Raw genomic sequence first — 21344 nt, 5'->3', positions numbered from 1 at the left:
GAAAATAAATATCACAGTGGGACAAAGTGCTCCACGTATGATAGCGTGCGGGACACGCTCTCCAATAGCGTGGCCCACTTGTGGGTCCCACAACACCATGAGAATAAGAAACGAAAGGGAAAGGAAGGGAAATAAATCCGGCCATCGGGGTGGTTCCCTGTCACTATGGGGTCCACCACATACTTAATACATGATCAAGGTAGGTCCCACCTTTATGGGCCCACCAAAATAGAAAAATCACGAAGAATGAGAGGGTTTTGACCCTCCTATGCACTCACTTAGAAGGATGGACGGTTGGATCATCTCGGATCGACGGTCGGATGGCCCACCAAGCTCCTCTTCACCCCTAATCTTCTTTGATCTCACTTTTCTCTATTCTCTTACTCTTACTCTCTTGATCTTTCCTAATACTCTCATAAGCTCTCTTTCTTTTCTTTTAATCTCTCCCTAATTTTTCTTTCTTCTCTCTCTCTCTCTCTCTCTCTCTCTCTCTCTCTCTCTCTTAATTTCTCCCTAATCTTTCTAATATTTCTCTCTTAATCCCTCTCTACTCTTGCTAGGAAATGGTAAAAATGAGAGGGAGTTAGAGTGTTTTTGTGGTAGAGATTTTAGGATAGGGAGGGAATAAGGGGAAGATGGAGGGGTAAAATGGGGAGAGAAAGAATAAGAGAATGATAGCTAGCATACGTAGGGGTATGGGTTGCATGAGAATGGCATGGGTTTGTTTGACTAATGGGGAGAGATTGACATGAGTGATGGATAGCTTGATTGATGGATGGGTTGATGGATTGATTGATTTGACAACATGGGGATTTGTGTAAGTGGAGCCCGCATGCATTGTGCGGCCCATTTCGGTTTGTTCCAAAATTGTAACTTCTAATCTAAGGGTCCAAATGGGGTGTGCTGCGCGGCATTGGAATCGTAGCGCCCGCGCAGTCGCTAAGGTACAAGTCTCGTGGTATTGTGGCACAAAAGTAGGGTAACGATCAAAACTTGTTGATCTGGTCCATTGGGAACATGTCGTTGTTTAAGTAGAAGTGTATGGAATATCTCGCGAGGTTACGGGTCTTACAGTCGAGGTATAGTTAACTAGATGGTGGAGATTTTCCATCCCAACTCGTCGCTCCCACACGCAAGATGATCAATTAAACCTTCAATGGATTGCTCATTCTTGCTATTGTGGTCATGGAACTTAGGGTATTGAGATTCATGAACCATAACTCTCCCTTGCCAATGGCTGTTGTGTCCAAACTCATTTTCCCCTAGGACAATCGGAGAAAAACCTCCCCTTTGAAGCATTAAATGTTTACATGTTTCATTAGTTCCATACACACGATTAATTGAGGCAAAATAATATCATTCCATAAATTTAAAAAACTTAGATCAAACATAAAGAATTTGGCTTTCGAAGCCACGTAATACTAACACCCCCGCGAGTCTTTGTTTTAAGGACATTAGGAATTTAGAGCATTGTGTTGGGGGTTGCTCAGGACTTTAAGGAGTGTCCTTCAATGTGGGAGATGGCAATTGGAGTAGGTTTTAGAAAGACTTGATGTGACGATAGACCGTTGGTCCTTGATGTAGATATTTTTGGACCGTGGGCCCTCTCTCTTTGAATTTTGGGCCTTCTCTCTCTTGATATGGGCCATCTTTTATTCTCCTCTTATTTCTCTGATTATTATTTTTCTTTCATTTTTCCTCTTTTGCCCTTTGTTCCAAGGGTATTTTCTGTAATTTGGGACATCACTTAGTATAAATAAGAAGGGGGCCAGACATCCAATCTTAGTTAGAGTTTTTGTTTTTTTTCCCTCCCAAAGGCATTTTACCCTCTAATATGGTATCGGAGTAAAAAAGCTCTTAGGATTTTCTCTTCATCCTCTCTCTCTCTCTCTCTCTCTCTCTCTCTCTCTCTCTCTCTCTCTCTCTCTCATCTCTTCTCTTTTCTTCTCATATTTTTATCTCGGTTTGAGAGTCATTGCAGCCTAATCAGCAATTGAATATGATTAATGAGGGATCTTACGACCGTTTCTGATTTTCTTTTAAAGGGTTGCTGGACATTCAATTTTGATAAGGTTTTTTGGGGAGTTTTTTCTTCCAGTTTTAATTTTTTAATTTTTTTTTATATTTTTTAGAAACTAGTTTGTAGCAACTGGGAGTTGCTTGCTGGATATTTTCTTTTGGACAGTTTTTTTGGGTTCTTTTCGTTCCGATTTACAACGATTCTATTGCCGCCAACAATCAATTATTTGAGATTTGTTTTTCTTTTTGAAGATTATCAAGATTTGTTGAAATCTAGTGAATTTAGTCATAAGATCACTTTATCCTCTTTAGTGGTTTGATTTGGAGCTACAAGGATTGGTGCCTTTTTAATATATTTTTTTTAATTATTATTATTATTATTATTATTATTAGTAGTAGTAGTAGTATTATTATTATTATTATTATTTAGTATTGATTGTTGTGATGTTTTGATATTTAATACTCTTGTAATTGTTTGGGATTAAATATGGCTTCATTATCAACAGCCGAGACAATTGCTCCCATCGCCTCCAAGATGGAGAGGTTGATTTTTCATTATGAGAATCCTGTGTTGCAGATTACAACTCTTAGACTTAAGTCTAGTAATTATATAAAATGTTCAAAAGTTATTGAGGTAATTGTTAGAATAAAATAAAAGTTGGAATGTATAGATGATAGTATATTGAAACTCCCTATGACGGATCCTTCTTATGGAGAATGGAAATCGAACAATTTGTTAGTTATATCTTGACTCTTGAATTCTATAAAACCAAAGTTTAGTGAATGACTTTTTCTGTTGTCCACTGCATGCGAGATTTGGTTGACTGCTTATAAATTATATGCTGATCATAATAATAAGGCCCAAATTTATAGTATTAGGATATTAGTCATTTGAGACAATCGGAGAGATCAATGTCTAATTATTTTGTTAAGATGTGTGGTATGTGGCAGGAATTGTCTCCTGGATAATATTTCATTCGTTTGTTGTACAGATGCAGAGGCATATAAAGGAAGTTTTGAGAAGAAAATGATATTTGAATTGTTTGGTAGGTCTTAATTATGAGTTTGATCCCATTTAAGCTCAGATTCTTGGTTCTCCTACTTAATAGTGTATATGTGTTGCTCTTACAAGATGAGAAGCGTCGTATAGCTATGGGATCAACTGTGGTTGAGAAATCTGTCCTAGTGAAAGGATTTTGGAATTTTAATAATGCTGGTGTTGACCTAGATAGAGGGATAGGAAGAGGAGGTCATGAATGTGGCCGAGGTCGTGGTCTAGTATGGATCGTTTGTGCACTTATGGAGGTAGATATGGACATACTGTTGATTGTTGGGTCCTTTATGGTCGACCTTAAGACCGAGCCACTAATTCTATAGCTAATAGATGATAAGGATTCTTAGGATACTGTTGGGACTGTTGTACCATTGGCAAATTCACATGTGGTTCCATCAGTCGGTGATGTAATTCATCTCTCAAAAAGTAAGTATGATGCCTTACTAAGGGATGCCACTCACAATAAGGTTTCTCCATTTACCTCTTTGGCTTAGGCAGGTAATGTTTCACAGCTTTTTACACTACCTCCACATTGAGTCCTTGGATAACTAATTCGGGGGTTATGATCATATGACATGTTCATCTTCTTTTTTTTTTCTTCATTTACCCTAAATCTTAATTTAGGTTATTTTCATTTCACCATTGTTGTCCTTTCTTTCGTTTTATTAGTTTCCAATATTTGTTCTAATTTACTATTTGTTGGTCAGACTGTAGAGAACCTAAATTTGCAGTATGACATTTTTTTCTTGAACATGATCCCTAACTTGGAGAAAATAGCCAATTTGACGGTTTTGGTGCAAAAATTGTCCAGGATCTTGGCATGGATGCAAACATCACTCTTATTGCCTTTATCCAAGACACCCGAGTGGCAGTTTCCGTATCCAAACTCTATAACTCTAGCTGGAATCTTTGAGGAAATTAGAACTAGTCGTATCATTCAAATTGATGACGAAGTAGTTTGGACCTTATGCCGTAAAGTGCTCTCTTACTTTTGCTTCGACTCTTAGGGCCTTGGATCTCCCTTGGATTGATCTCGTTTGGTTCAAGGATTCATTCCCAGACTTTCCATCATTGCATGGATGATTTTCCTGGGGAAGCTCAAAACTATGGAAATGCTCTGTAATCCTAATCATTAATGATACCAAGTGCCCCTTTTTCCTGTGTAGACTTGAAACGATTAAGCACTTATTCTTTCGATGTGGGTTTATCCATTGGATCTTGGAGAAGCTTCGCTCAAAACTTTCCATTTCTTTTACTTCTTTTCTCCCTATTATCCAATCGGTTAAACATCTTGTGGACAGCTCTATGGTCAAGTCTCTGATATTCTAAATAGGCTTTGTTTCCCGACCCTTGCATGTCATGTTTAAAGGGAAAGAAACAATTGCATCTTCAATTCCAAGTACCTTCCATTGGAAGCCATTTTTAGACATCATTTTTGAATTGAAACCTAGTGTCATTTACATTTTTGGACCACCTATTGTTGCCAGATCCTCTAGTTCCCTTTTTGTAGCCTAGGAGCTCCCTACGTCATACATACTGTGCGCCCCCTAGATACTCTAAAATGTCATCCCACTGCAACAGGGCTGCATTGGACTCTTGCTTCTGCAAAGATCAATTATTCTAAAATTGGCTTTCTTTGCTTTCTCCCCTCCTCGAGAGCTATCTAGGGAATTATCTCTGAAATGGGCATGCATGGGCCAAAGGATAAAAGCATTCAAACTCTTTTTCTTGGTACTTCCAAACTTAATTCCACCTATATCACGCCCCAAACTCGGGAACCAGGCTCACTAAATTCTCGATCGCCGAATTCGGTGCTAACAACCTCCGTAGTACCCCATTCTCGGCTCCCAGCACCCATACGCCAGATTCTGATCCTGGGATCCTACAAGGAAGATTTTCAGTATTTTTTTTTTTTTTTTTTGTAAAGGAGCATAACCAAGTCACAACAACATCATCACCACATATCCACTAATAAAATCATTTGAGTACAATGCTAGAAAAAAGAAATACATATATATGAAATAAAACTCTAAAGTTCTAGCACCTACTCCTGTCTCAACGCTGCTACGACCTAACGTCACCTGCACGCAACGGTCGTGCATAAGCTTACTACAAATCTTAAGAGGGTGGTGTATGTGTGCGCAAAGCATGTGCCAAGCATATAATATTAGCGTAAGCAGAATACTGGCAAGTCTATAAGTCATACAATATTAGAGTATGTAATACAAATCAGCTATGCAATGTGGAGTCATAGTGAGCCAAATATCAGATGTTGAGGATGCAATGCAATATGCAATTCCTGACGAACCACAAATACCATCAACCTCATCTAAGCCATATAAATGCAAAAACATAGCAACCCAAATGCCATATGCCGCTGATGTAATGCAATATGTAGATCCTGACGAGTCCATAATACCATCAACCTTATTCAGGCTATGCAATACGGAAGTATAGTAAACCAAATGCTATGTGCTGAGGATGCAATGCAATATGCGGTACGAAAGAAATGACCAAGTTGGAGTGTGAAGTCGGGATGATAGTATGTAGTATCGCAAGCTGTGGGGTCCATCACAAGGGACTTCTATCCAAACCAGTCCTATACCTAAATTTGGATAGCTAGACTCAATGTGGTAAACTCCTGATCTCAGGTTGGTCGCGCACCCAGTCGAAATCCTGGCCATTGCGAAGGTACGCATAATGATTTGGTTGTGCACCACTAACCCGAGTGGATAGTGAATGAATGGATGAATGGGTCAAATGTTGAGTACGCAACTCCTGCTCAGTAAGTCCACATATAACCACCACAACGCTTCCGATGTAGGACAAGGTTCCGCCTCACTGCATGCACAGTAGCCTGCCAACCACTAGTAGCTCGCCCAGGCCCTTAGGCCCTGCCACATTAGTGTCCGCCCACGTGTGCAATAGAGACGGGGCATCACAATATCAGTACCGTACATCCTAGGATCATCACCAGGGTCTAATACACTCTACGCCAGCTTGTCGCCCCATCTAAGCACACAACTGGGTAAGTGGAAGAGACCTCACTATCTGCCTGCCAATATCGGCCCGGCTTGTCGATAGCAGACTCATTCCTCAAGCTGGGTCAACTCAGCCTAGTCATTGCCTCCTCCCTCAGGCGGGTAAGGCTATACCTAATTTCAACCGATCACGACACAATGGGAGACGCGGCCTACTGGTATATGGCCCTCGTGCGCTCATGTATCCACTCGGTCTCGATGTTGGAGCATCCTCCTGGTACTTTAAGGGTTTGAGAATTTTCACCCAAGGACATTTATTGCGTCCCAATGTTAAAACCAAACATTTCCGGTGTCCCATCTGGCCATTCACGATATACCTGTGGAAGCCACAACCCTGATGTCGCTAGGGCGCAAAGTGATCATGTCACACAAATGCGAGATGCATGAGTCATACCATCCAGTCATGCATCAATCTTGTGCGTACCGTGCGCTCACGTGGGGCAACTCCGTCTCACAATGAGTCCCATAATAAACCAACCCAATGGCATATGCTATAATCAATCACTCCTTATAACAAGCATACATATGATGCGTATGGGCATGTATCATGATGTAATAAAGTACATAGGCATGATTATCTGATAGGGCAAACAACAATAATCCACAATCGACCATCACCGGCATGTCACATACTAAGAGTATAAACTGAACGACGTGCTCCTTCTACAACTATAGGAGCCCATGTGGTATGTCTTACATTAGCCTTCCAAGGCTCTGCATGATCCAAGACGGGGACGACAGATCTAGTCCATACGTTGAGATAAGTTCTACATAGTGGATATACCAAACCTAATACTACATATTCTTCCATCTACAGCAAGGGAGGTGATGATGATGTATTGATGTCAAAGATAGGCCTCACACTCGTCTTAAGAAGGTAAATGGATAGTGTGGATGATACATACATAACACGAGGTCCTAGCAATCGATTACAAGGTAAGATACATCTCACAAGGTGAGTCAAGCGGGTATACAACAAGTGGGCTTTCTCTTTATCATGAACAATCGGGCTTTCCTATGAGGGCCCGATACGAATACGAGGTGGGTCTTGGTAGGATCCACACATCCAGCACTATATATCACTACCAACGGTCCTGCTCATCATTTAAGTGGGCCTCGGGTTTGAGTCACTAAACTAAGGCAAACACATATATCTAGGTGGACCACACTTGTTATGGAAGGCCTGGTAAGGACACAAGGAGGCTCCAAGGTATGAGTAGTTCTACAGGGTGTGGTGGAGAGCATTATTATCAAATGGGGCCCAACTGCTTGGGTTAGCCCAATAAGGTAAAGTGGAAATCGCAACATCAATGTGGGCCCAATGTTTGAGATAGCTCAATAAGGTAAAGATGGGTATCACTAGCATTAATGGGGGCCTAACAATTTGGGCTAGCCCAATAAGGATAGGGTGGAAATGGACGTAACGATAGGCCCTAGGGAGGTTTACAACGTGGACATTTAACCACCATTGCTCTTAAGGTGCAGCCCATTTGGAATATGGAATCTAGCTTATAATGGGGGCCCATGGCCCTAATACTATCTAGAAAGTGGATGGACAACGTATACACATCACTCACACATGGTGGGCCTCACAAGGCAGCCCCTAACATGGGCATAAAACATAAACTTGGGCAAACACATATATCTAGGTGGACCACACTTGTTATGGAAGGCCTGGTAAGGACACAAGGAGGCTCCAAGGTATGGGTAGATCTACAGGGTGTGGTGGAGAGCATTATTATCAAATGGGGCCCAACTGCTTGGGTTAGCCCAATAAGGTAAAGTGGAAATCGCAACATCAATGTGGGCCCAATGTTTGAGATAGCTCAATAAGGTAAAGATGGGTATCACTAGCATTAATGGGGGCCTAATAATTTGGGATAGCCCAATAAGGATAGGGTGGAAATGGACGTAACGATGGGCCTTAGGGAGGTTTACAACGTGGACATTTAACCACCATTGCTCTTAAGGTGCGGCCCATTTGGAATATGAAATCTAGCTTATAATGGGGGCCCACGGCCCTAATACTATCTAGAAAGTGGATGAACAACGTATACACATCACTCACACATGGTGGGCCTCACAGGGCAGCCCTTAACATGGGCATAAAACATAGACATCACTATGGACCTCTCAAGGCGGCCCATGGCCTAGGGAATGTATGGATAGGATACATATAATCATATAAATCAAGGTGAGCTTCTCATGACAAAGGGACCCATGGCCCTGAAACAATGAGTGGGCCGCGTGTGCATCATGGCGGGCCTCACAGGCCAGCCCTGTGGCCTAGAAAATGGGTGGACAATGTGCTTACAATACGCACATCAAAGTGGGCCTCACAACTGCACAATGGACAGCAAAACATACAACAAGTGGGGCCCTTGCACATCATAAATGGGCCCTACCAAAAGGTGGCTAGCGTGGACATGGTACATACAACATGGTGGACCTTACACACAATCACAATGGGCTACATACATCTCAATGGGCCTCATCACAATAGGCCACATATATCTCAATGGGCCTCGTCACAATAGGCCACATATATCTCAATGGGCCTCGTGCAATCACAATGGGCCTCATACAATCACAAGGGTCGTCATACCATCACAATGGGCCTCATATATATCTCAATGGGCTTCACACAAGTGTCTCATATACATCATATTGGGCCTCATCACATGGGCCTCATCACATAGGCCTCATATACATCACAATGGGCCTCATCACATAGGCCTTACATACATCATAGTGGGCCTCATCACATAGGCCTTACATACATCATAGTGGGCCTCATCACATAAGCCTCTCATACATCACAATGGGCCTCACATACGGGCCTCATACATCACAATTGGGCCTCACTTACGGCTGGTCGTTCAGATGGACAGCATGGATATACAACGCATGCATCTCTGGTGGGTCCCACTGTCCATGTGCTGACGGTGTGGATAAAACACTTATATCAGGGTAGGTCCCACCTTCCAGTTGCTGGACGGTGGAGATAAAACACATGCCTCAAGTGGGTCCCACGTGCTGGATGCAGCACGTCATCAAGGTGGGCCCCACATCCCATGCACAGACGGCGTGGATATTCAACATATACATTACACGTGGACCCACTTGGTTTGGAATCAAGCAGATTTTTGTGTTCTGCCTCTCCAACAGCACCTACTGCTGGACGGTGCAGATACAATACATATATTAAGGTGGGGTCCACATGTACATGGCCCACCTATTGTAGATCAAACTGATATTTGTTATTTCCCTTCGTCCAGGCCTTTCCAGACGGACAGCCAGGTGGGCCTTGTCCACTGGACGGCATGGATGATACACATCACAGCGGGCCTATTGCCCTGGACGGCCGGCCCTGTTGGCCGCTGGCCTGTTGGGCTGGACAGTGTGGATATAATACATCATAGTGGGGCCCACACAGGTGGTCCCCACAGCTGGGAACCACACTAATATTTGTGTTTTCCTTAGTCTAGGCCGGCCCGAAAACGGGCAGCAAGATGAGTTTGTTCATGGACAGCGGGTCGACCCGCTAGATGGACAGCGTAGATAAAACTCATGCATCATGATGGTGGGCCATCAACAAGAAAAAAGGAGAGAGAGAGAGAGAGAGAGAGAGAGAGAGAGAGAGAATCGAGTGGTGAAGGGAGGGGCTCTGCCACTATGAGCCCTCCCTTAGAAATACAATACATACATCAAATGGGTCCCATCACATGTGGGACCACAATAAATAAATAAATAAAAAAAATCCATGGCGGAAATCCTAGGATCACCCACCTATTACACTTCTTGGCTCCTTGGAATCCCTAGCTCCTAAGCTTCCTCTTTGATGGAGGATGATGAAAATTGAAGGGTTGGATTGAGAGTTTCGGGGTAGGAAGCGGGCCACACACTTGGGTTAGAGCTTGAACGTTCCTCTCTTTGGATGCTTGGAAAATGGTGGAGAAAATAAGAGAGAGAGAGAGAGAGAGAGGAGATGTAAGGAGAGAGGGATGGGTGTGTGTAAGAGAGAGATGGGTGAGAGTTGACTTTTGGATGAGAGAGGGATGGGTGTCATGCCTTGTTGGTAAGAGAGGGATGGGCTAGGTATGGGTTGTGATGGGATGTACTTAATTGATTGATGTGATAGGCTGGTTAGAGATTCCTCTCTCGAGATTCGCAACGCGCTGCATTTCCTTGAAATATACGCGGGCCCACAATTCCTGGCCTGGGCATTGTGTCGGTACACAATGCGCGGCGACGGCGCGGTCGCTAGAGTACAAGTTTCGAGTCGAGCCGACTCAGATCTATAGGATGCGACTTAGGGTCATGCGCAAATGCTGTTTATAGGTCGCGGGTCGCCGAAATTCGACAGGGAGGATCGCGAGAACCTAAGGAACGGTACGGACTAGGATACGGGCCTTATAACCTATATTGCAAGTGCTTCCATCCAAGCCCACAATTGGGAAGTCTTATCGACTTTGTCAGATCCTACCTATTTGTCTTGGGGGATGCGCCTGTATGGCCATGTGGTGTATACCTTCATTTCTTACTTTGGGTGTCAGACCAATATTGTTTCAATGCATTACAAAGCCCTTCTCCTGAGGCTAGCCAATGCCCTATTGGGCTCTTCTAGTCATATAATACATGCGAGTAAGTTAGCTTCTTTCCTTTGATCTCCCTAGCCCGAGGTGTGGGCTTCTCTTCCTACCCCAGGGTGTGGGCGTTTCTTCCACTTTTTCACTTTATTTTCTTTCCTGACCTAGGGTGTAGGTTTTTCTTTTCTTTCCTTTCCTTACGGGCTTCACCCTTCTTTTGTTGGTATTCCTTTCGGACTTTACCTTGGGTAAGTAATAAGAGAATCGGTTCTTTCCTGCTTTTCTAAAAATAAATAAATAAATTCCAAAAGAAAGAATATGCATCTCTTAGAAGTAACTTGTGCTCTTCTCATTGGCATGTCTATTCCTACATCTTTTTTGGTTGGATGTTGTCTGTCCTGCATGTTATTTTTTTTTTTTTTTTTTTTTTGTCAGTCGTCTATTCAATATTTTTTTACGTTCTATCATATCCTTGAAATCTCATTGTGGGTCGTCGGGTGTGTTTGTTATGTCTATAACAGTGATCCTCATTGAAATAAATTGTCAAATCGGGCCGTTAAATGTATTATCTTGGGATATTCATCTTCATAAAAGGGGTACAATTGTTTTGATCTGGTCACTAAAAAGCGTTAGTTTTCATGGATGTTAAGTTTACTGAAGATGCTCCATATTTTTCTATAGGTCAGGAGGTGCATAATTCTATGGTTCTTTCTATTCCTTTCCTTAAGTTTGGTTCCATTATTTATATTCTTTCTAAACCGGATAGTGTTAAGGGATAAGTGTGTGTGTGTGTATGTGTGTGTGTGTGTGTGTGTGTGTGTGTGTGTGTATATAAATTCACAATCGACCAAACCAGACTTGGAGGTGTATGAAAGAAGGAATGTTCGTGCTCCAATTGTTCTTTAGGTCACCACAGAGCATGCTCCTTTGACGGCAGGTATTGATATCCTTGTAGATTGCCTATTTATTTTGATCCATATTTAGACTCATCCTTGGATTGCTTGTTGCCATAAGAAAAAAAGCCAAAAAACAGCGTACTTCTCATCATATTGAATGTTTTCTTTCCTATCATTTTGTCTCTAGTTCATAGGTCCTTTGTTTATGCACTTGAGTGTTTCTTCCACTGTTCCTAAAAATGTTAAATAGACCCTTAATTCTCCTCTATGGCGAAGAGCTATAGAGGCCCTTGGGAGGAATCATACATGTGAGATGATCAATTTACTAGTTGGGAAGAATTCGGTGAGTTGTCATTAGGTGTATGCTTTTAAATTCAACCTTGATGGTAGTATAATTTGATATAAAGCTCATCTTCTAGCTAAATGATTTACACAAATATATGGTGAGGATTATTTTGAGACTTTTGCTCTTGTTGCTAAGATGAATTTGGGATGGGTGACAATTTCTCTTGTTGCCAATTTGAATTGGTTGTTGCACTAATAAGATATTAAGAATACCTTTTTGAATGGTGATCTAACTGAGGAGATTTGTATGCTTCTTCCTTCGGGTTTTGGTAGAAAGGGGGAGGGAAGAAATGTTTATTGTCTTAAGAAGGGCTATATATGGTTTTAAGTAAGCTCCTTGAGCTTAGTTTGTGAAGTTTAGTAGGGCCCTAATTTGTGTTGGATTTACTCACATTCGCTCTGATCATTGTGTTTGTTATGCGGCATGTATGGGGTGTCATCATTGTGAGTGTGTATGTAAATGATATCATTATTATAGGTTATGATGCTAGTGCGATATCTAAGTTGAAACTCTATCCGAGTAAGGTTTTTGACATCAAAGATTTGGGACTGCTAAAATACTTTCTTGGAATTGAAGTCTCTCATTCTAAGAAGAGTATCGTTTTGTCTCAATGAAAATGTGTCATTGATTTATTGACTTTAACTGATAATCTTAGAGTAAATTGTTAGAACTTAATAGAAGCTTCAGGCTAATGGTGGGGAGCTTCTTGATGATCCCTGCATATAGTAACGTTTGGTTGGTCGATTGATATACTTAACTATTACCCGCCCAGATGTATCTTATGCAATGAGTTTGGTTAGTCAATTCATGCTTGCTCCTTGATCTAGTCACCTTAAGGAAATTTGTCACATCTTATGCGACATTAAGTCTTCTCCAAGACGTGTCATCTATTTAGTTGTCATATAATCTTTATATTGAATGCTATTTTGATGCAGATTAGGCAAATTCATCAGATGATTGATGCTTTATGACAGGATATTGTACTTTTTCAGAGGTAATCTTGTTATTTGGAAGGCTAAAAAGCAAACAATTGTTGCACAATCAAGTGCTAAGGTTGAGTGCCATGCTATGGTGGATATTGCAAGTGAAATTTTGTGGTTAAAAAGTTTTGTTGTTGAATTGGGATTTCAAGTAAAAGCAGTGCTTTTATATTGTGATAATCAAGCTAGAATTCATATAGCTTCTAATCTTGTTTTCATGAGCGGAGAAAATGCATTGAAGCTGATTGTCACTTTATTCATGAAAAGGTTGTTGCTTGCATTATTTCAATTCTTTTTGTTCTGTCTACTACTCGACTTGCAGATATCTTTACTAAGGCTCTTATTGTTGATATCGGATGGCGTATTCAGGGCAATATAGGGATGATTAATATCTATGCCTCATCTTGAGGGGGAGTGTAGATATTTGTGGACCGTGGGCCCTCTCTCTGTGGACTGTGGGCCTTCTCTCTCTTTACTATGGCCCGTGTCTAATTCTCCTCTTAGTCTATTATTATTTTTCTTTCTTTTGTTTTTCCTCATTCATCCTTTGTTCCAATGGTGTTGGACATCCAATCTTAATTAGAGTCTCTCTCTCTCTCTCTCTCTCTCTCTCTCTCTCTCTCTCTCTCTCTCTCTCTCTCTCTCGATTTTTCCAGACTATAAAGAATCCCATCTGAAGCTATGGCCCTTGACAGGGTGGAATGGCAGAGCAAGATTCACATAGCCAAACCCAATTGATGGGATTAGTCTTTGATGATGATGATATAGAATCTCCTCTAGTCAGGGTGTGACCATTTCCAAATGATTTGAGCTGGCGAGGGATATGGCGTCTTTGCCTCGTAGATTCTGTAAAAATCTCATCAACAAGGAGCTTGGGGAATTTGTTGGATTGCAAGACAGGGTTCAAATTACATACCCTTTCAATGGGGAATGTTGATAGATGGAAGTGGAAAGTTGACAAATCCAGCATTTTTTTCAGTTATAACGTTATAGAAAACGGAGGGAGGGGCAGCCAGGTTGCCCCCCTGTCTCATATTTGCCGATACCCTGGTCCTAAGGTTTTGACAATAGATCACCTTCATAATAGGAACATGTTCATCATGAATGCTTGCATTTTGTGCCTCAAGACGCGCAATCAGTGACTGTGAATCACCACTTCTTCCATTGTGATTATGCTTTGTTGCTATGGAGGAAACCTTGGCCATGTTTTATGTGTATGGTGGCTGCCTTGCAATCAGTTCTGGTCTTTATGGAGGGATCACAGTAATAACACCTTCAATAGTAAGTTTGGAGGCCATTGACATTGTACCAATGGAGTAGGGGGAGGATCCTTTGTTGGGATTTGGGGGATGCCTTTTTAATGGTCATAAAAATGGAAGAAAACTTTGGCTTTTGTGGGGCCCACCACCTTCAACCTTTGGTGTTTGGGGGATGGGGGATGACTCATCGTCTGCCTCCCTTCCCCATTTCTTTTGTATGTTTCTCTAATTTGTTTGGTGATAATAAATTTTGAGCTGCCATAAAAATTTAAAAAAAAGAAAAAAGAAAAAGAAAAAAGAAAAAAAGATGGAAGCTATTTTCCAGTTTCTCTCTTCCAATGATGGTGAAGTCCTTGATATAGGAGTAGCTATTGATTGCATGTCTTTGTTATATATGTCCTACAAGGATATTATTGTCCTTCTCCCATTAGTGATTAGGCTATTTTAGGGTGTATTTGGGTGCCACCCAAAATGTGTAATGAATTTCTGCCTGTACCCGCATGGCTGATATGCCCAAAAAAAACCCTCACCCAATTTTCAAAAAAAAAAAAAAAAACACCAACTGGAAGGTGAAAAAATGCATCCTGCATAAGTGCAAATGTGTGGCATGTGTGCGAGATCCAAACCAATTGTAAGAAGCTCCATCATGAGAATGGTTTTCCCCTGAAAATCAATCCCATTGGATAAGCAAGTGGGCCAAGTTGTGGAGACAATCCTAACCATTGTACAAGTTCTGATAGACTCTAACCCCACTTGTTACACATGTTCAATAAAAATTGATCGACCTTCTTTTTGCTGGCACCAAAACATGCCTTAGGTCTTATGGCTGATGTAACTAACATTGTTTTTTCTTCTTCTTCTTTTTGTTCTGAGGTGATGTAGTTTTCCAAGAGTTGTGCCTTGGATTTTTGAATTGTTTGGAATAGACAACAAAAGACTTGGGTGGTTTTGATTTTGCATTCAAATGTACTATAGATAGGACTTGGATCGAGGTGTTGAGAAGGGATATGAAGGCCTGTGCACTCTCTGTGAATACAGCCTTAGACAGGAATGATTGGCGAAACAGGACTTCTAAAGCCTGTTGAGAAGGGAAGTGGCTTTGACACTTTGCCACTGAAGAAGGTAATCTCTGGAGGGAAATTGTTGCTTAAAAATATGGCACTCAAATGGGGGTTTGTGAAACTAAGGAGTCTTCACTTTACAGGGCTTCTAACACTTGGAAATCAATTATGTTGCTTAAGGATGTTTTTCAGGAAGGTGTCTCCATCTCCATTGGTGATGGGACTAGAGTCTGATTTTGGGAGGAGGTATGGTGTGATGACCTTCCCCTATCTCAAGTTTATCGTGATCTCGCTCGCCTTGCTCCTTCGTCAGATTCTAGTGGCGGACTGCTTCTCGATTAGGGACTTCATTGTTTGTTGGACCCCTCCTTGTAAAAGGGGTCTCTCAGATTAGGAAATAGTAGAATTCCTTGCTCTTCAGGATAAGCTCCATCTCTTTTCTCCTTCAGGCGGGGATGACATAATGGTTTGGAAATCTCATAGTTCTGGGCTCTTTTCAGTGAGCTCTTTCTTTTAGTCTCTTTGTCCTCCATCTACTGAAGAGAACAGGGGCCATGCATTTCATTTTTGGTTCTATGCTATCCCCCCCAAGGTAACGGCCTTTATTTGGTTGGTGGGAAGGAAGAGAGTCCTGACGATAGACAACCTCCAAAAGCGGTCTTTCATCATTCCAAACAGATGCTACCTTTGTCTGCAAGCTGAGGAAACAATCGATCACCTCTTCATTTATTGTCCCTTCATTTCCAATCTGTGGTCGTATGTTATCTCCTCTTTCACTCCATGGCCAAAGCTGGATGATGTTAAGGATCTCTTGTTGGCTTTGGCATAGAGGAGGTTTGGCTATCAAGGACGGGGTTTGTTGGCACATTTCCCTTCTGGCAGTGTGATGGCTTGTTTGGGCAGAGAGGAACGGTCACTGCTTTGGAAATTCCTCTTATTTTGTCGAAGTGGTTATAGGCCATCTTTCGACCCTCATCTCTGATTGGGCTTCTCTTGCGTAGGACTGTTTGTCCTCCTTTTTTTTTTCCATTCTATCCTTGCTTTTTATTTATTTATTTATTATTATTATTGCCAGTTCTTCCAGTGAGCCCTTAATAAAATTCCATTATCCTTCAAAAAAAAAAAAAAAAAAGCCTACTCAAAAATCAAAATAGTTTGGACAATGCTGTGGTGATGGTGATTAGTTTTATTTATTTATTTCATTGTATGCCTGAAATTTGTGTTCTGTTCAATATATTGTACATTCTGAAATTTTGGAATGGCTGTCTGCAGCAAGAACTATCTTCTTGCAGTGAATCATTATTACAGGGAACAAGATTATTAAATTGTCAATGGACAAAAATTACAACTCCTGGATGGCTAAGATTGTTTAATCACTGTGATTTTGGGCCATGGCCTGTCCATTTGGTGCTCCACTAGATCAATGTCTCCGACTTCCCTTGACTTGTGCCACATGGATGATGGAGATGCCAGTGGTCTCTATCTCCATAGAGGTTCCCGTGCTTTTCTCTATGCTGACACACGCACGTTATATATGTTCACAGCAAATACAGATTAGGAACTGATTTGTGCTTGTGTGAACGGTTGACATATGCAATCTCTTGCAAAGGAGAAGTTGGGTTATGTTCATAATCTTTCTTGGTGCAGGTTATGTCACCGCGCTGGTACATACGAAATTTTGATAGCCGTGGAACTTGTATGATCCATTTGTAAGTACTTGAAGGCTTATGTGCTTCCTTTTTTCCTTTTTTTTTTTTTTTTTTTTTTTTTTTTCTTTTTTTGTTTATGGTTTGGGATGAAGGATTACATGGATCTATAATATAGAAGGTTGCAATTGTACGTTTCTCTTATGTTGGACTAAACCAAATGAACTGATTCATGCAACTTCGTTATGTTTCAGTTGGAGGTCGCTTTATCCATAAATGAGATGTAGGTTACTTTTACACTTGACATTACCAAACTAATAGACTTGTTACTTTTTATCAATAGATGTAATATAGCTACATTGAAACGTTAGCTATCTGATTCAATGTTCAATCTTTCATCGGTTGGATGTGATCAATATCTTAATTGTTTAAGTTGCCCCATTCTCTAAATCATGTAGTTGAGCTTCCTTTGCAACATTTTTATCCTTAACAAGATGTGGTGATCTTAAAAAACCAACTTAAAACCCCTTTGAAGGTTCCCTCTTGCATACTGGTCAATGTGCGGACTTGCTCCTTCTGGATAAACCACCTTAGATTGGATTTGTGCAGTTGAATGCCTTTGCAATAGATAATGTGGCAAAAGAACAAGTTCCAAACATCTGGATTTAGTCTTACCTTCCCCCACAAAGATCCCAAGAGGAGAGAAGAAGATGAGCTTCTTTTTTTCTTTTTCTTTTTTCTAGGGTATGTTCAAAGGGTTTTCCCTTATGGGATTGTTTCACCTGATTGGGAATGCAAACTAACCATGTAAACGTGTTTAAAAATAATAATAATAATAAGAAGAAGAAAAAAAAAACAGTTGATCCAAGACTCTAGTTGGCCACTATAAAGATATTCTTAAAAACCTCTAAATTCACGTGGAATGGCCCAAAATGAGTTTTGGAATACAATGATTTTTTTTTTTTGTAGTTACTTTCATCCCAATGAGGCACACTAGATGAATGGATTGGATGGCAAATAAACATAATTGTTATGGACCACCATAGCCTGGTTCTGTATGTATATGTCACGATTGTGTGGAGCACCATAGCATTGTGGGTTGGATTTCCACACTTTTTTGATGAGGACATTCGAGCACTAGTCAGAGTGTACCTGAGGAGGAGGAGATCTTTGGCCCCAGTTCTAGCATCTCTATGGTTGGATGATCATTATATGGGACAGATCGAGTACGTAGCCGTGTTGGAAGACCCCACATGCATGTTTAAACATCTTTGAAGACCCCCATTGGGAATATGCATGTGGGTTGCATATAGGAGCTTACTGAACACATTTAGACCATTGGATTGAGTGGACACTTTCATCGGACCTTTGGATTTCAAGCGTTGGACCATCCAGACCATTGATCATTGGGCCATCTTGGCCGTAGACATCATGAGACATTAGTTTAGTTATTTCCTTAGTTATGTTATTCATTTTGTGGGTTATTTTCTGTTTTAGTTGATTCAGGTGGTATTTTGGATATTTTAGAATCATAAGGTGTTTTTATAAAAACACCCCAATTAGTCTATAAAGAGGTCGGCATGTGAACCTTGGAGCATTATTATGCATTGAATGGAATTTCTCTCTTTTGCTTTTGAGCAACAAGAAAACCTCTTGTGAAGGTGTGAAGCTATGGAGTGATTCTGCTTATCTTTCTCTCTTATTCTCTTCTTCTTCAAGGTATTATCTCGCTTTTCTTTTCCTCTCTCTCTCTCTCTACTTCCCTCAATTTCTCTCTATTTCTCTCCTCTTTTATTTTCCTTCTGTCTTCCTCAAAACCACCCCCCAATCAAAACCTAATCCATCCATACCTCAACCCAATCAAGCCCTAGCCCATCCAATCCCAACCCAAGCTTGTGTCCGTACATACGTATGGACACGTGTACGGTTGTCCGTACAAACAAACCCCTTGTTCCGAGGCCCTCTTGCTTCATCCCCCGCATTCATCTCTATTCCATGCCCCTTCAATCCTAATCCTCAAAACTCTAGTTCTCAAAACCCTAATACTCATAACCCTAAGTCCCCAATTCCTAAACCTAAATTCCTAATTCCCAAAATCTAAAACCCTAAACCTAAACCTAGTTTAGCCAAAACCCTAAAACCAAATGAATCTCTTTAAGTTAGGAATAATCCTTATGCTTAATGGAAGTTCTACCTTCCATGGGTCTTAATAAACTCTTATTTTGTTAGATTTGCATTGCGGGTTGTTTACGACTTTGAATTGGAGCATGTTTTGTTACTTGAATTCCTTAACTTTGTGATAGAGTGGTTTTATTTTATGTTTTGTTACTTGAATTCCGTTATTTAGTTTCAACACATCATTCTATGTTAGACCATCCGTCTTACATCAAATTTTGGTATCAGAGCCTAGGTCTAGCATAAGACTTTCGTGTTGCATTTAGATTAGGGTTTATATATTGTTGTGTCTATGATTAACAATCTTCCCATTTTCATAACATTGCATCTATAGTCTTTAGTTCTCAAGGTCCCCATTAGATCCTAAGTTTATGCCCACTCATACTGGGCGTGGTTTTGGCCTATACCCCATGAATTTAAAACAACTTGTCAAGGCTATCAATGCCATCAATAACCGTCTCACGGCCATCAAGGCCCAAAGTAGAACTACCAATCACCAACCAGCATCCCTCAGGAATGAGACCCATACTTGCATGACCCGGTTAGAAGCTTCCCTCCAGGCAAACCCTGATAACGGGAAAGATTGTTAATCTTAAGCGAGGAGTCAAGTTAGAGGACATGGAAAAGGTCGCGGCCGAGGAGTTGGTTGTGGTGGGGTGTGTACCCAGTCACCCTGTGGATAGTGTTTAGACCACCATAATCCTGATGAGTGAGTTATGAGAAGCGTGAAAGTCGAGGCTTCAAGTTATGATGGTCATTTAGACCCCAAGGCCTTCTTCGATTGTTTTGCGGACATGGACCATTATTTTGAGTGGTACGATATGTCTAATTGTCGTCAGGTGAGATTCACTAGGATGAAGTTGGTGGGCTAAGCCAAGTTGTTTTGGACAAATGTCGAGTGGAGATGGAGAGGGTTGGAGATGACCCGGTCTCACTATGGGCCAAGATGAAAGAAATTTTAAAGGAAAAGTACATTCCTCTCTCTTATAGCCAGAATCTCTTAGATTAGTGGCAATCATTTCGTTAGGGATCAATGCCCATGAATGAGTACATCGCAAGTTTGATAATATATGATACGTTGTAACATTAAGGAGGACCTGTTGATGACCCTTTCCCGTTTCAGGATTGGCCTCCGACCCGAGCTTCAGCATGAGCTCATTCCTCATGATGTTAACACTCTACAGCATGCCTAGCGAGTGGTGCCAAAACTTGAGCGGTATCTGAAACCGCAATTCATGAGGCAATTCAACTCCCATGAATCCAATGTCAGGGCTACTCCCCAAGGAGCTAAGTCTAATTTTGGGAGTCAATCCAAAACCCCTGCCGATGCTTAATCCAACAATAGGGATGTGAAGAGCAAAGGTCTAGCTAGTATCAGCTCAAGGGCAGGTGAGCAAATGTAGTGTTACAACTGCCAAGGATATGGCCACTTCACACACCAATGTACCACGAAAGAGCGAAGTAAGGCCCTCGTGATTGGTGAGTTGGATGAGGATGCGGATGATCATGGCGATTGTGAAGAAGAAGAATATCAGCCCGAAATTGGTGCTAATGATGAAGAGGTTGAAGAGGTTGAGATCGTGCCACTCGCAGTTGTCAGATGCACCTTAGCTCAGGTCAGAGAGTGATGATTAGCGCAGGAATTCAATTTTCTACACTTACATCAAGCATGGTGACAAAAACTGTGAGGTGATAATTGATAGTGGTGGTTGCACCAACGTGGTTTCCGCTAGCACTATATATCATTTGGGTTTGAAACCTGTACCTCACATTTAACCCTAACAAGTTTCTTGGGTTGATACATCTTCAATACCAGTTTCCCAGCAGTATCTTATTCCCTTTCAGTTTACTTCCTACAAAGACATGTTATGGTGTAATGTTTTTCATATGGACATAAGCCACATCATTTTGGGCAAAACTTGGTTGTATGACCGTGATGTGACACTATTTGGCCGTTTGAATACATGTTCATTTATGTATGAAGGTAAGATGATAAACCTAAATCCCCTTCCACCCAAAAGCACTCCGGAAAAGAAAGAGGACTTCAAGAAGGGTGATCCTAAAGATGTGAAGAAATCCCAACCTAAATATCTCCATATAATAAATGGCAACGAATTTGAAAGGGAGACTAAGGCTGATTCGATGGTGTATGCCCTTGTGGCAAGAGAGGTCATACCCAAGGTTAGCGTAGAGTTGCCGCTTGAAGTGAATCTGGTGTTGGAGGAGTTTAGCGACATTTTTCCTGAGGACTTGCCGGATAAGCTTCCACCTATGCGAA

The 21344-nt window shown here is 41.2% G+C and overlaps 1 protein-coding gene across 19 annotated transcripts in view; it reads left to right on the top strand.

Moving 5' to 3' along the window:
- Window positions 1-21344, top strand: part of LOC131229799 (OVARIAN TUMOR DOMAIN-containing deubiquitinating enzyme 7) — a 106422-nt gene that overhangs the window by 71564 nt on the left and 13514 nt on the right. For 14 of the 19 annotated variants that reach the window (XM_058225825.1, XM_058225824.1, XM_058225819.1 and 11 more), the window contains one exon: window positions 16893-16954. In XM_058225825.1, the coding sequence (XP_058081808.1) occupies window positions 16893-16954 (62 nt within the window). Of the gene's footprint in view, window positions 1-12880; window positions 12999-16345; window positions 16739-16892; window positions 16955-21344 lie in introns of those variants that run through there. The other 5 variants (XM_058225836.1, XM_058225835.1, XM_058225833.1 and 2 more) reach the window with 3 other exon arrangements.

The sequence above is a fragment of the Magnolia sinica genome, chromosome 16, assembly GCF_029962835.1.
Source record: "Magnolia sinica isolate HGM2019 chromosome 16, MsV1, whole genome shotgun sequence".
NCBI lineage: Eukaryota > Viridiplantae > Streptophyta > Magnoliopsida > Magnoliales > Magnoliaceae > Magnolia > Magnolia sinica.
This window is presented reverse-complemented; position numbering and strand designations above follow the sequence as displayed.